Source organism: Lepidothrix coronata, unplaced genomic scaffold, assembly GCF_001604755.1.
Source record: "Lepidothrix coronata isolate B3197 unplaced genomic scaffold, Lepidothrix_coronata-1.0 Scaffold122, whole genome shotgun sequence".
Lineage (NCBI taxonomy): Eukaryota > Metazoa > Chordata > Aves > Passeriformes > Pipridae > Lepidothrix > Lepidothrix coronata.
In genome coordinates this window covers 1,617,827-1,631,041 of record NW_016690302.1, presented here as the reverse complement: position 1 = coordinate 1,631,041, position 13,215 = coordinate 1,617,827, and the positions used below count along the sequence as shown (strand labels likewise).

Here is a 13,215-nt window from a genome sequence, read left to right as displayed (position 1 = left end):
CAGTGCCACGGCCAGGCCTTCCCTGGACACCTCCAGGGACAGGGACTCCACCACCTCCCTGGGCAGCTCCTTCCAATGCCTGACCACCCTTTCCATGAGGATATTCTTCCTGATGTCCAACCTGACCCTCCCCTGGCACAGCTTGAGGCCGTTTCCTCTTGTCCTATCTTGTTCCCTGGGAGCAGAGCCCGACCCCCCCCGGCTCTCCCCTCCTGTCAGGGAGTTGCAGAGAGCGAGAAGGTCCCCCCTGAGCCTCCTTTTCTCCAGGCTGAGCCCCCCCAGCTCCCTCAGCCGCTCCTGGTGCTCCAGCCCCTTCCCGTCTCTGGACACGCTCCAGCCCCTCATTGAACTGAGGGGGCCCAGAGGAAAAATCGCTTTCCTGGTCCAGCTGGACACGATATTCCCGATCCAGGCCGGGAACGGGCGGGATCGGCGTGGAGGGGGCGGAGCCAAGGCGGGAGGGGGCGCGGTTAAGTCAGTAACGGGGCGTGGTTTGCGCGTAATGGGCGTGGCCTGCGCGCGCGGCACGCCGGGAGCGGAAGTGGCGGCCGCGTGGCGGAGGCGGCAATGGCGGCCCCCGGCAGGAGGTGAGGGAGGCACCGGCACAGACCTGACCCGGCCTGGGGGCGGCTCAGGGCGGGCGGGCTGTACTGGGGGCACCTCCGGGGAACGGCTCCTCGGCCCGCGGTGAGAGGGCTCACCCGCCCCCACGCTGAGCTCGCCCACCCCCACGCTGAGCTCGCCCTCACACACATCCCTCTCTCTTCCCCCCCCCAGGAGCCTGGCGGAGCTGAGCCTGGACGAGGTCCTCGCTGCCAGCTCGGAGTCGGAGCCTGACGGCGGCTGGGAGGAGGAGGAGGAGGAGGAGAAGCCCACCCAGGGGGCTGCGAGGCTGCGGAGGCCGAGCGGGAAGGAGGGGAAGGAGCCGCAGGCGCAGCCGTGCAGGTGAGGGATGGGGATGCACTGTGGGGGAGCTGGGGGGACTCAGCCTGGAGAAAAAGAGGCTCAGGGGGACCTTCTTGCAGTCTGCAACTCCCTGACAGGAGGAGGGAGCTGGGGGGGGTCGGGCTCTGCTCCCAGGGCACAAGGGACAGGATGAGAGGGAACGGCCTCAAACTGTGCCAGGGGAGGGTCAGGTTGGACATCAGGAGGAATTTCCTCATGGAAAGGGTGGTCAGGTCTTGGCAGGGGCTGCCCAGGGAGGTGGTGGAGTCCCCATCCCTGGAGGTGTCCAGGGAGTGACCGTGGCACTCAGTGCTCTGGGCTGGGGGACAGGGTGGGGATGGGGCACAGGGTGGGCTCCAAGGGCTGGGAGGGCTTTTCCAACCTAAATGGTTGGATTCGTTGGAGCCTCTGCAATAGATGCTATGGAATCATTATCACCTGGGTCAGAGGTGTCTGAAAGGGCACTGTTCAACACCTCAGGGAGATCACAGGGTACAGGACAGTTGGGTTTTTTATTGTGCCTGTGTCAAGTCAGTAACTGCACTGGAGAAAGGGTCCTGGGTGCTTTTAGTCTTTTACAGGGTATATTGAAGTCAACCAAAACTTGTTTTGTTTGTCCTCAGTTTGTGTATGTGCTCTCACTGAGAGAGATTGGACCATCTGCAAGATAGAAAATGATGAAGTAGTTCTTAGGCACTGATAATCGTTATTAGAAAACAAATTTTTGAGTGTAACAAAAAAAATTCTTGAGTGTAACAAATTTTACTGAGCTTTCATTATCAGGTGTTTCTGGTGGTACAGCTTTCAGTGTTCTTTACAAAAGCTCCTGAGAGTAATTCTGACAAACTGAGAAACATATTTATTTTGGCTTTTCAAGGTGTTTTCATGTCACTATCCAGATACAGCCTGATGTCTCACTATCAAGATTTCTCAATGCTTAATGAAAAGAACCTTTTGCAAGTCCTCTAGGTGTTAAACAAGGCACAGAACTGTGGCCACAGCCCTGACAAATCATCACTACTGAAATCAGCCCCAGCGACCAGGGGCTGCTTGTTTTCCTCACAGCGTCAGCAGTGAATAAAGTTAATAAATATACATCAATAAAATCTGAGCAGTGAATAAATGCTAATTAATGTTAATCCTTATCCCCCAGGAAGAAAGGAAAGGCATCTGAACACAAGGATCAGCTCTCCAGGCTGAAGGACAGAGATCCTGAGTTCTACAAGTTTTTGGAGGAAAACGATCGCGCGTTGCTGGATTTTGATGCCTCCGACAGTTCTGAGGAGGAGGAGCCACTGCACAGACCCCCTGATACACTGGAGGTACCAGGGCATGTTTTGGAGTGCTGGAATCAATTAATTCAATTACTTTCATGTGAAGTTTTTAAGGTCATTCACAGGTTGTAATCCAGAAATCAGCTGGAGGTTTGAACTGAGCACGAGAAGTTTGTTAAAGATTGTCAAAGCAGAGCCTTAGAGTGTATTTTCTTTTTAGTGAATGCTTTTCTTTTTAGGGTATTTTTTTTGTTTGTTTTTATGTCATCTTTTCCAATAATAATTTTGCCTCAAGTGATGTGTTTTCTCCTTGATGTTTTACATTATTAAGACGTTGTATTTATGTAGCAAAACTGCACAGCTTCAGGAGCTTTTTTTGTTTGTTTGTTTTAAATTTTTAATACCTCTAATTTCTTTTTTCCTTACACAAAGTACTGATAACAGCATTGATAAAATCAGGGCTGCCTTCCTCTTCAGTAGCTGCTCAGCAAAAGAGGTGGGGCCAGAAGTGTAGAAACCTTTTCTCAGTCCTGCTATGACTTCTCTAGGAAGCAAGTGATGAAGATGATGAAGAAGAGGAAGAACAAGAAGAAGTCAAAAGGAAGAGTGTTCCTTTCATCACCGTGAGCCTGAAAATGGTTGAAAACTGGAAAAAAGCTGCACAGGTGAGCAGGGGAATTGGACTACAAAGCTCTTGAGTGTCCTCCTTTAAACACAGTTCCACATATGTTATTAACAAATCACAAGTTGATCTTTTACAGGCACAGAAACCTACAGAGTAGATTTATGCCTCGTGCTGCCAGAGCTCTTGTTTTTCACCATGTGCAATTTTTCCAGTGCAATTTTTTCGTGTACTGCAAGATTGGAGTGCTTGAAATCCATCTGAGGGAGAACCTGGAGAAACGTGTGGCTCAGGAGAGGCCAAAATGATAAAATTTTGATTTTTCACCCTCTTGCCTTGTGCATTTGGAGGCTCCAAGAGCTTTTGTGGTCATGTTTTGAGTAGTAGTGAAATGGCTTGTCCTTCTGACTGAGGGGAGGGAAGATCACAATTGGATAATTACTTGCAGCTGATTGATTGCTTCTCAACCCCTAGGCAATTAAAAGCCAATTTTAGAGGAGGTGAAGGCCACTAGTGTTTATTAACACTGTCCTGACCTTTATCCTTCATATCAGAGCTATTTCTGCCATCAAACTTACAGTGAATTTCAGTACTCAAGCGCTTTAGAGTTTCAGAAGATCTGTTGCTTTTTTCTCCTCAGCAATCCTTTTCCTTCTTTCCCCAGAGAAATCTGACACCGAGGCTCTTCCATGAAATCACTCAAGCCTATAAAGCAGCTGTAGCAACCACCAAAGGAGACAGTGAGGGTGATCCCAGCAAGTTCCAAGTGACTGATACTGCAGGTGAGTTGTTCACTGCACTTGTGTGAGGAGAGGGAAATGATTTTTGTAGGGCAGTTTAGCTCTTGGAAGAGAGTGGAGATAAGCACTGTCAGGAGTTAACTTACCCTTTCACAGGCTTCATTTCACTTAAGTAGCTTATCTTCCTGGTGGTGAGTCTGTGCAGTGGAATCTTTTCTGGCTTCCCAGTGCTTGGTGCTGTTTGCTTGGAGAAGGGCCCCTGTGCCAAAAGCTGTCAGCTGTAATCTTATTCTTCAGATAAAAAAATTCTAGGATAAGGCAAACTGGTGTTTTCTTGGAGCTTGAGGAAACACAGCAGTTCTGCTATGGCAATTACTGCTTCAGTTCCTTGGGGAGCTCTTTCCACACTAGCTGAGAAACCAGGAATATGTGGAAAATCATTTACAAGTGCTTTGCTGACTTTTGTTTTAACCAGTGTTCAATGCCCTTGTGTCCTTCTGTATCCGGGACCTCTTCCACTACCTGCAGGAGCTGCTGCTTCCCAGGGCCCCAAAGAAGAAAGCAAAGTAAGTGTGAGGGGATTTGGGAACTGCAGGGTCAGAGAAAGCTTGGAAGTTCTTTGAATTGAACTTTCTACTGCCGTGCTCCAGGCGGTTTTTACAGAGTAGAAGTATTTCTTCTCACCCGTGACATAATTTTTACTTCTCTCAGTTCATGCTTTGCAAGCAGTTGTTACTCACTGGCAGTATCAAGGAATTGAACTCACTGCTCGTTTGGCTGCTGAAATGTGATTTATTTGGTGGGTTTTCTAAAGCTAAACCCAACTGTTGCTCGCTTCCAGGATGGTTCTCCCTTCCACCAGCCCACTCTGGGGCAAACTGCGACTGGACGTAAAAGCGTACCTTGGCTGTACCATACAAGTAAGAAATGCCATCATAATCTGTTCCTGGGCTCAGTCTGTGCATTGCTGGGCTGTTGTTTGGGTTGTTTTGGGATGAGGCAGATGGGCTTTTGCCTATCTGAGATTTGTGTGTCCATCCAGTTCCCTGTCTTGTGGAAGCATTTGGTCTAATTAACACTTTGGAGGTCTGTAGGATGGTTGGGTCAAAATAGGGAGCCAGTAAAGAAGGGTTGGATTAACATTCTGGCAGTTGTTTCTGTCTTAATTTGTCTGACAAATTAATATTTAATAGGCTTTAAAGTAGCTTGCAGTGCTGTGCTCCTAAATTCTGCATTGTTAATTGAGTTTTTGGCACTGTGACCTTGCTAGTTCTTGAAGTAAATACTAAGAAGGTGTTATGTTGATAACCTCACATAAGACATATCCTAGAGGGATGGGACATTAATATGTATCCCCAGAATAGCTGATGTCTGGTGTTTCAGATACAATTCATGGATTATATCTGAAAGAAACTCCCGCCCCCAGTTTGTTGGTTTGGTTTTTTTTAAGATTGCTTCATCATGCATGCCCAAATGTAGAATATTAAAAGAACAATGTTGAAATACTCACTGTTCAGAAGCTGAGGGAAGGGGATGCAAGGAGAGAAAGCCAGTGCTGGTGTCTCCTAGCTATAAGCTGGAGAATGACTTAGCAGAAAGGACATTTTGATCAGTAGAGCTTTTTTTCCTCTCTCAAGTCGTGGTGCCTCCTACCAGCAGCAGAGGATTGCAGTAGACAAGGAAAAGCTGGCAGTGCAGTGCCTTGGAGCAATCCCTGCTCCTGTGCTGACTCTGAGAGCCCTCAGTGCCAGCCTTCACCACAGGGCTTCTTCTGGCACAGTAGTTTGTCAACAATATCTCCTTTCCTTTCCTTGTGGTGTGTGAGGGACTTTGCAGAGGAGACCTGCTCAGTCCAGAATCTTTGCAGTGCAAGGAGGAGAGTGAGGAAGAAAATTAAAAGCAGACAACGTGCCTCTGCTTCCCAGCAGCTGGGGTTGCAGGCAGAGGACCACTGCATCAGGCAGAACCTCTCTCAAAGTGACTTGGAGTTCAGGATGTCTTCACATTAGAAGCTGCAACACCTCTGGGTTTGGCTCCAGAGAACTGGGCTGAGCAATCTGGAAATACAAAGATGCTGTTTCTTAATGGCTTGTTTTACCTTTTGCTTGAGGTAAACCTCTTGGTACCTAATAGTATTCCAGCTTCCCCTTAAGAAATCCAGCAGTGATCCAGTATGTTATCACCTCAGGTGGTTTGTTTCCAACCTTTGTGTAGGCTGAGGGCATCTTTGACCATTTGTAGTGAGATGACAGAGGTGTTGCTGTCATGCCATCTGCAAGATGCCTTAAGCTTCATATAGACTTAGGTTTTGCAGTATACACAGATGAGGTTCTATGTGATGAGCTGAGCTCACATTTGCCAGGCTGATGTGCTTTCAGGGCAGTTTTTAACCCACCTTGTGTCTGCTCCTTTCCTGAGACAGCTCTTGTGGGTTTGTTGGAGCTCCTTCCTAGCAAAGCCTGGTCTTCCAGTCTTTTAGTGACACAGAAATACTTGGAAGCAGCAAAATACAGATGGTGAAGGAAGAGGTGGTGAGGACTGCATGCTAAATGGGATTGTTACTTTGTTTTCCCTCCACAGCTCCTGTCCTGTTTGACAGAAGCCTCAGTGGGTGCAGCAGTGCTCCAGCACGTCAACTCCATCGTGCCTTATTATTTATCCTTCCCAAAGCAGTGCCGTGCCCTTCTCAAGGTGAGGGGATGTGCTGTGATGTGTCATTTGGATCTGAGGTACATTTTTTCCCCCCTCCAGACAAGCCTTTTGTGGTATATGAGCTGGATCCCATGACAATTCATTCTCTTGTGCTATTCCCTTGCTCTGCTTTTGGTTCTGGAGAGGATTCCTGCTTCTCTCACAGGCCTCCCAGGTGCCATGAGGTGATCTTAGCCTGAGGTGAGTGGGAGGTGGCTCTGTGTAGCTGCTCCTAAGTGGCAGGGAGGTGTTTTGGGAAGCTGTCTGCTGCCTCCTCACAGATGGAGTAATTGCTGCCTGTGTGCCAGGCGCTGGGAACGGCTGTGATACCATTTCCCTCTCCAGAGCTGGGGGTGGAATATTTTTACAGAAACTTAGTCACAACTGCTGAGCATTAAGAACAACAAAGGAGGCGTGGAAGAGATGAAGAGGGCAACAGGGTGACATTTAAATGAAAAAACTGCAACATTTAAATGAGGCTGGGAACCCTCTGATGACAGAGATGACTGGTGTACAGGGGTGGGAGGTTGGGACACCTCATAGCTGGAGGTGTAGGAGTCTGCTCAGTGCTGCTCTGGGGATTTCTGAGGAGGCTTTTTCAGCCCTGCAGCTGAAATCTTTCTGATGTTCTGTGGAGTTCACTAGTTCAGATGAGGTAACTGGTTTCTGGAGGCATCAGCCATGATCGTGGTCCTGCTGTACCAGGTTCTTCCTGACAGGGCCAGCCATGGCCAAGTGAATCTGTGGGAGACTGAGTCACATCCAGGGCTGGTGCCTGTGCTCAGAGTATTCAGCCACACAAATAAGTGCATGTATTTTTCAGAGGTGCTAGTTTTGGACGGTTTCCTTTATTTATTGTGAAAACATCAACCTGTTTCTGTGGTCTTACAGCTGGAGTACAAGGACAGAAGGGCTGCCAGTGCTGTTGTTTTTGTGTGCAGGAGAGAAGCTCAGGCCTGTGTGTAACCAGGAAGGAGCTCTTTGTCCCTTCACTTCTCTTTCTCTTTCTGTTTTATCCCAGCAAACAATTACTTTGTGGAGCACAGGTGAGGAAACAGTGAGAGTCCTGGCCTTCCTTGTGCTGAACAAGTTCTGCCGCTACAAGAAGGAGGTTTACCTGAGTCCCTTGCTCAAGGTAAGCCTGGTACTGGCTCTAATCTGCAGCTTTTCTTTCTCATATTATGTGCAAAATTAAAGCATTGAGCTGCAGCCTATTAGATGATGCTGGCTGTGTCCAGAAAATTAAACAAGGGAGAAATTCTGTTAGGTCAGAGTGGTATCTGCTTCCTGCTGCTGCCCTTCCTGCTGGAGGCACAGAGACTCTGAGCAGGGGGGATCCCTGGTGCTGATCTACGTACTGGGTGAATGCTCATCTTCCAAATTCTTCAGGGCTCTCCTGAAGTGCTGCCATACAACTGAGCTGCTCTGATCTTTCACCTGAAGTTCCCAAGTGTAGTTTTTTGTGGCGGTGGCACCTGAGCAAGAGAACTGTGCCCAGCCATAAGCACGGATGGCTCAGACCATCCCGAGTGCGTTCTTCCGAAGAAAACCAAGTGTTTTTTTTTCTTTCAGGCAAACAGTGGTGGGGAGATCTCTGAGCTTTGTGCTAAAGAGACTCTTTCCTGTCTCTCCTAAAGAAGGAGCAGGCTGGATTACTGCTTTTGCATGTTTTTTTTGGAGTGACTTGTCTGATAACAGGAACACTTCCCCCCTGTTTTGGACATACGTGGGTGGGGAGATTTTCTTCTTGAAGACAAACAGTGGTGGGAGCTCTGTGCTAAACAGACCGTTTCCTGCCTCCCCCTAAAGAAGGAGCAGGCTGGATTATTACTTCTGCATATTTCTTTATAAAAGGGACACTTTTATAAGTGGTTTGGACACGCCTGGGTGGGGAGGGTCAGCGCAAGAACGTTTTTCGCCGCGTTTTTACGTGGTCGTATCTCCTCCTCTTCCCTGCACAGCAAATGTACATTGCCTTTGTGAAGAACTCCAGGTTCACCTCTCCCAACGTCCTGCCCATGATCAACTTCATGCAGCGCACCCTGACAGAGATGTTTGCCCTGGACACCCACACCTCCTACCAGCACGCCTTCATCTACATCCGCCAGCTCGCCATCCACCTGCGCAGCGCCATGACCATCAAGAAGAAGGTGGGTTACCTCTCAGGTGTGGAAGGAGTGTGTCCTCCTGCAGGGAATGTGTGGAGAGGGGAAATTGGAGTCATCCCTTCCAGGCTTTTGGTGGTGTCTCTAAGGTGCCTCGCTTGCCTGACCCGTTTCATAACCTGCTGGGGCTCCGGGGTTGCCCGTGGTAGAATTTCAGCAAGGAAGGAGAGAAGAGAGAAGGCTCTGGGGTGACCTAATTGTGGCCTTCCAGTACCTGAAGGGAACCTACAAGAAAGATGGAGAGACTGTTACAAACTTGCAGAGAGGAGGTTTAGATTAGATTAGTAAAGAATCCTTCCCTGTGAGGGTGGGGAGGCCCTGGCACAGGTTGCCCAGAGAAGCTGTGGCTGCCCCATCCTTGGAAGTGTCCAAGACCAGATTGGATGGGGCTTGGAGCAACCTGGTCTAGTGGAAGGTGTCCCTGCCCACAGCAGGGTGTTGTAACTAGAAGATGTCTAAGGTCCTTTCCAACCCAAACCATTCCATGATTCTGTGAACTGCAGGGTGGGAGTCACTTTTCTCTCCCCACCTGCAAGAGTTTGTGATGCACTTCCCATCTTGTGCCTTGGGCACCCATTTTCCACTCTGAAGCTGCTGTTTGGCAGCCTCTGTCACAAAACCTCAAGGTAAAGAAGATTAGGAACCACCCTGGTGTGTGCATCTCTCCAGAGAAGTCTGCACTATTTAAAAGACTTAATTGAACAAAGCAGCTCAGACCTTTTGGGAGCAGCCCTGGTTTCAGCCACCTCTAGTCTGACCTCGGAAATCTAAGTCAGATTGCTAATCCTGGCTTTATTCGTGTTTAGCAAAACAGACCCCACTAGATTAATTGTTCAGCTGCCCCCAAACATGGCAGGATTGGTGACCAGCTAAATCTCCTGGCTGTTCAGACATGGGGATAAATAAGCAGAGATAAATGAAGTCTGGGCTGCATATCCCCTAATTGGATTGCACTGGCTTCTTACACCCTTAGTTCTGGTCCAGACAAGAACTAAATCCACTTGATTTCACAGCTGGGGAGGGCTGTGGAACTTTAAATGAGAACAGCACAACCAAAATGTACAAATCCAAGCAATAAGCCTATTTAAATGGAGCAGTGGATGGTTGTGGAAGGTGATTACAGGAGCAGATTGCTTGTCTGTCCTTGTGTGAGAGAAGCTGAGAAGAGCTTTTTGGTCCATCTCAGTGACCTGGTGAGAGCTGGCAGAGCTCTGCCATGTCCAGCTGTGGCTTGGCTTTAATCCCCCCTGCAAGGTTTGGTCCAGTGGCTGCAGTTGGGGGCTTCTGTCCTTGTTTCAAGCCTTGTGCATCTTCCTTATCCATTCAGAAGAGATGACCTGGGCCTTGAAAGTCTGAAACAAACACAAGTGGGAGCTGAGGCACCTTGTTGAGTTTTATCTTCTCTCTTCTTCATGCAGTTTTGGGGAATACATGCAGAACTCTTCAGAAGGGGTGTCCTTTAAAGACTCCTGCTCTATTCTGGGCTTTTATTTAATCTGGAATGGGGCAAGGCTTGACTCACTCTTAGCCATGCTACCAAGCCAGCCTGGAATGTTGGGTGAGTGTGCCATTGCTGCCAGGCACACTCCTGGCCTGTTGCTTTTTGCTGGTAACCAGAAGGACTGGCTGAAAAACAAAGCTGAAAGTTTGTTCTCAGCTCTGCTGCCTGTCATTTTTACCCTGCAGTTTTAAAAAATGAAGCTGTGCTGGGCAGTGTCGTCTTCAAAAGCAGGGAAGGGAGTGCTGGGATGATCATTTGGTCTTTGCTTTGACAGTGAACAGCTAAATATTTCCTGTGCTTGGCCACATCCCCCATCTGCTGTGAGCTGGGTCATGAAATCATCCTTCTCAAAGGAGCCACAGTTGAGCAACACCCCCAGACTGCTTTTATTCGCATTATTTCCTTCAGACACTGACTTGTACCAAACCATAACGTTGCCAATGCAGCATCTGAACTTGGCTGGCTGGTGGCTCAGCCACTGCTCTCAGAGTGACAGTACAACGATGGTTATTCCTCCCTGAGCAGTGCAGTGTCCTGCATAAAATGAGTCTTGTGGAGAAACCAGGGTTGAGTTCCTCTCAAAACGCCACGTTTTCAAGCTTGTGCCTTTTATTTTTCCCTTTTCTGCAGGAAAACTTCCAGTCTGTTTATAACTGGCAGTATATCCACTGCCTGTATTTCTGGTGTCGTGTTCTCAGCACAATCTATCCCAGTGAGGTCATGGAGCCCTTGATCTATCCTTTGACACAGGTCATCATTGGCTGTATAAAGTAAGTAGAATTTTTTTTTCTTTTTGGCCATATTTGTCCATTCCTTGATGCAGAGCAGTTGCTGAGGGGTGTTGCTGTTATGTGATTCGGATTTAACCTTGCATTTCAAGGAATTGAGTCAGAGCTGCTTTTGATTGAAGCATTGCAGCCAAAGATGTGTTGTGAGCGTGTTTAGGTGGTGAGGAAGTTGCTGTGTAGGTTATTCTTCCCTAGGCTAAATTCTGTGTATAAGAGAAGTGTCAGTCTGAATAGCCTGGACAGTTATTTTCCCAGCTGTACATAGTGGGAAGGAAAATGTTCTGTCTTGCTTCAGGATCTTAACTGCAGAATCAAGACCTCACCTCCAGCTCTGTAAACACAGTTAAAAGATGCATTTTTGTTGCATCTTTGTTAGAATTTGAAGAACTGGGACTCGGCTGTTATTTTTAGTGTGTCTGCTGAGAATTTCTTTCTCAGTTCATACGCGAAATTTCCGTGCTTTGAAAGGGCTGTTAATAACGAGCATCGAGGGAATTTCAGAATCTCTGGTGATCTCCAAAATCCTGTTAGCTCTGTTAACCAGATTCGCAGCTTTAAAACACCACCCGCCTGCTCTTGGAAAAACTCCCAAGTGGTGGTGAAGATAAGCAGATTTAAACGATCGTTAGAGTATGCAAACATCCCTCTTCCCATCCCCCCCTCATCCACAGGCTGCTTCCCACTGCTCCTCCGGAGCTCTGGTTGTCCTGGGGATGAATCTGGGCAGTTTTCTACCTCTTCAGGCAGATAAATCAGGTATCTGGGGCCAAGGAAAGGCGAGTTGGGTCAATCTCAGCAGTTTTGCTGGAATCAGTGATGGGCAGGGCTGCTTGGCATGAGCTACAGACACTGCGTGACAAGGCTTTAGAGGTTTGGGGTGACCTAATTGTGGCCTTCCAGTGCCTGAAGGGAACCTACAAGAAAGATGGAGAGAGACTTTTTACAAGAGCCTGGAGTGTCAGGACAAGGGGGAGTGCCTTCAAACTGGCAGAGAGGAGGTTTAGATTAGAGATTAGGAAGGAATCCTTCCCTGTGAAGGTGGGGAGGCCCTGGCACAGGTTGCCCAGAGAGGCTGTGGCTGCCCCATCCCTGGAAGTGTCCAAGGCCAGGTTGGAGCAACCTGGGCTAGTGGAAGGTGTCCCTGCCCATGGCAGGGGGTGGAACTGGATGATCTTTAAAGTCCCTTCCAACCCAAACCATCCCGCTCAGGAAAGTAGAAATAGATCCCACCCTGGTTTCCTTACTGAGCTGACCGAGTTTCTGGGATATATAAAAATGGAGTAGGTTAGAAGATGTGGGAATGACGTGGCTCCATGGGGCAGGATGCTGTGTATCATCTGGAATACCTTCTTTCCCTTGTGCTCCTGGTGTGGGGTAGTGATTTATCCAGAGGGATGGGAGGAGAGTCCCCTTCCCCACGGCCCTTTGTGCCGGGAGGTGGCGCTTGGCTCCAGCACAAGGGCAGTGACCACGGGCTGTGTCTGTCTGTCCCTTGGACCTGATAGCTCCATGTGCCACCCTGGCCTTTTGTGTGCCTCCTCAGTCCCTAAGCTCCTCCTCCTGATCCGTGTGCTTGCATCTGTCCAAGATCTTGGTTGTTTTTTTGCAGCACAATCTCCCTTTCTGGTATCCCTTTTCCATAAACTTGTTTTCTGTCCATATCTGCTTGGGTTTTTACCTTGCTCCCAGCCTAAGCTATAAAAAGGAACTTCCTCCCTGGTGTATAGTTAAATGAGGATTTTTGATGCCTGTTAAATTCCAGCCTCTCAGCACACACAGGGAAGAAAGCAGGTACAACTTCCTCCATAGGGAAGCAAGCACAGCCTTGGTGTCCCTGAGCAACTTCCCTTGGTGTCCTGTCCTGGTGGAGCAGAGGCTGAAAGAAGCCTCTGTGAAAGAAAGAAGCTTCATCTGTGGGCACCAAGAGTGTAACAGAAGGAGCTGTAGCAAGCAAAAATAAGCCTTGAGAAGTTTTAGGCTGTTCCAACCCCACAACCTGTGTCCTGGCTGCACAGGAGAAGTACAGGAGGCATTCCAAGACACAGTGAGGGAAAGACATTGGAGGCACTCTCCACTGAGATGAAATGTGAGTCAGTTTGATCCCCCTGGAGTGACAAGGCAGTTGGACCTCCCTCAGGAGAGCTGGGACCCAGCTGTGTTTTGTATTCCCTGTGCATCCCACCACTGGGATGTTGAGCAGATTGTTGCATCGCCACGCACTCTAAAATTAATGGTCTTGGTTTACAGTAAATCTATACACTTAACAGGTTTATTCCTCGATCAATTAATTCCTGAGAATGGCTTTCGTCATCTCCAGTGGTGCCAGATCAGGGGTGCAAAGTAGATTTATTTCTATAATGGATCCAATGATAATTATTTCACTATTTGGAGGGGGGGAAGATGCAGGTTGATTTATGGTGCCTGGTCAAGCATTTTCTCTTTTTTTTTTTTTTTTTTTTTTTTTTTTTTTTTTTTTTTTTTTTTTTTTT

The 13,215-nt window shown here is 48.3% G+C and overlaps 1 protein-coding gene across 2 annotated transcripts in view; it reads left to right on the top strand.

Moving 5' to 3' along the window:
- Positions 1–533: 533 nt before the first annotated feature.
- The window catches only part of NOC2L (NOC2 like nucleolar associated transcriptional repressor), a 43,167-nt gene continuing 30,485 nt past the window's right edge, over positions 534–13,215 (top strand). For both annotated transcript variants that reach the window (XR_001876553.1, XM_017825794.1), the window contains exons 1-11: positions 534–587; positions 778–945; positions 2,099–2,267; positions 2,768–2,884; positions 3,506–3,623; positions 4,057–4,147; positions 4,423–4,501; positions 6,162–6,272; positions 7,294–7,407; positions 8,234–8,422; positions 10,569–10,708. Coding sequence is in view for 1 of the 2 variants with exons in the window: in XM_017825794.1 (XP_017681283.1) it covers positions 568–587; positions 778–945; positions 2,099–2,267; positions 2,768–2,884; positions 3,506–3,623; positions 4,057–4,147; positions 4,423–4,501; positions 6,162–6,272; positions 7,294–7,407; positions 8,234–8,422; positions 10,569–10,708 (1,316 nt within the window). In the remaining variant the exon portion in view is untranslated. The remainder of the gene's footprint in view (positions 588–777; positions 946–2,098; positions 2,268–2,767; positions 2,885–3,505; positions 3,624–4,056; positions 4,148–4,422; positions 4,502–6,161; positions 6,273–7,293; positions 7,408–8,233; positions 8,423–10,568; positions 10,709–13,215) is intronic.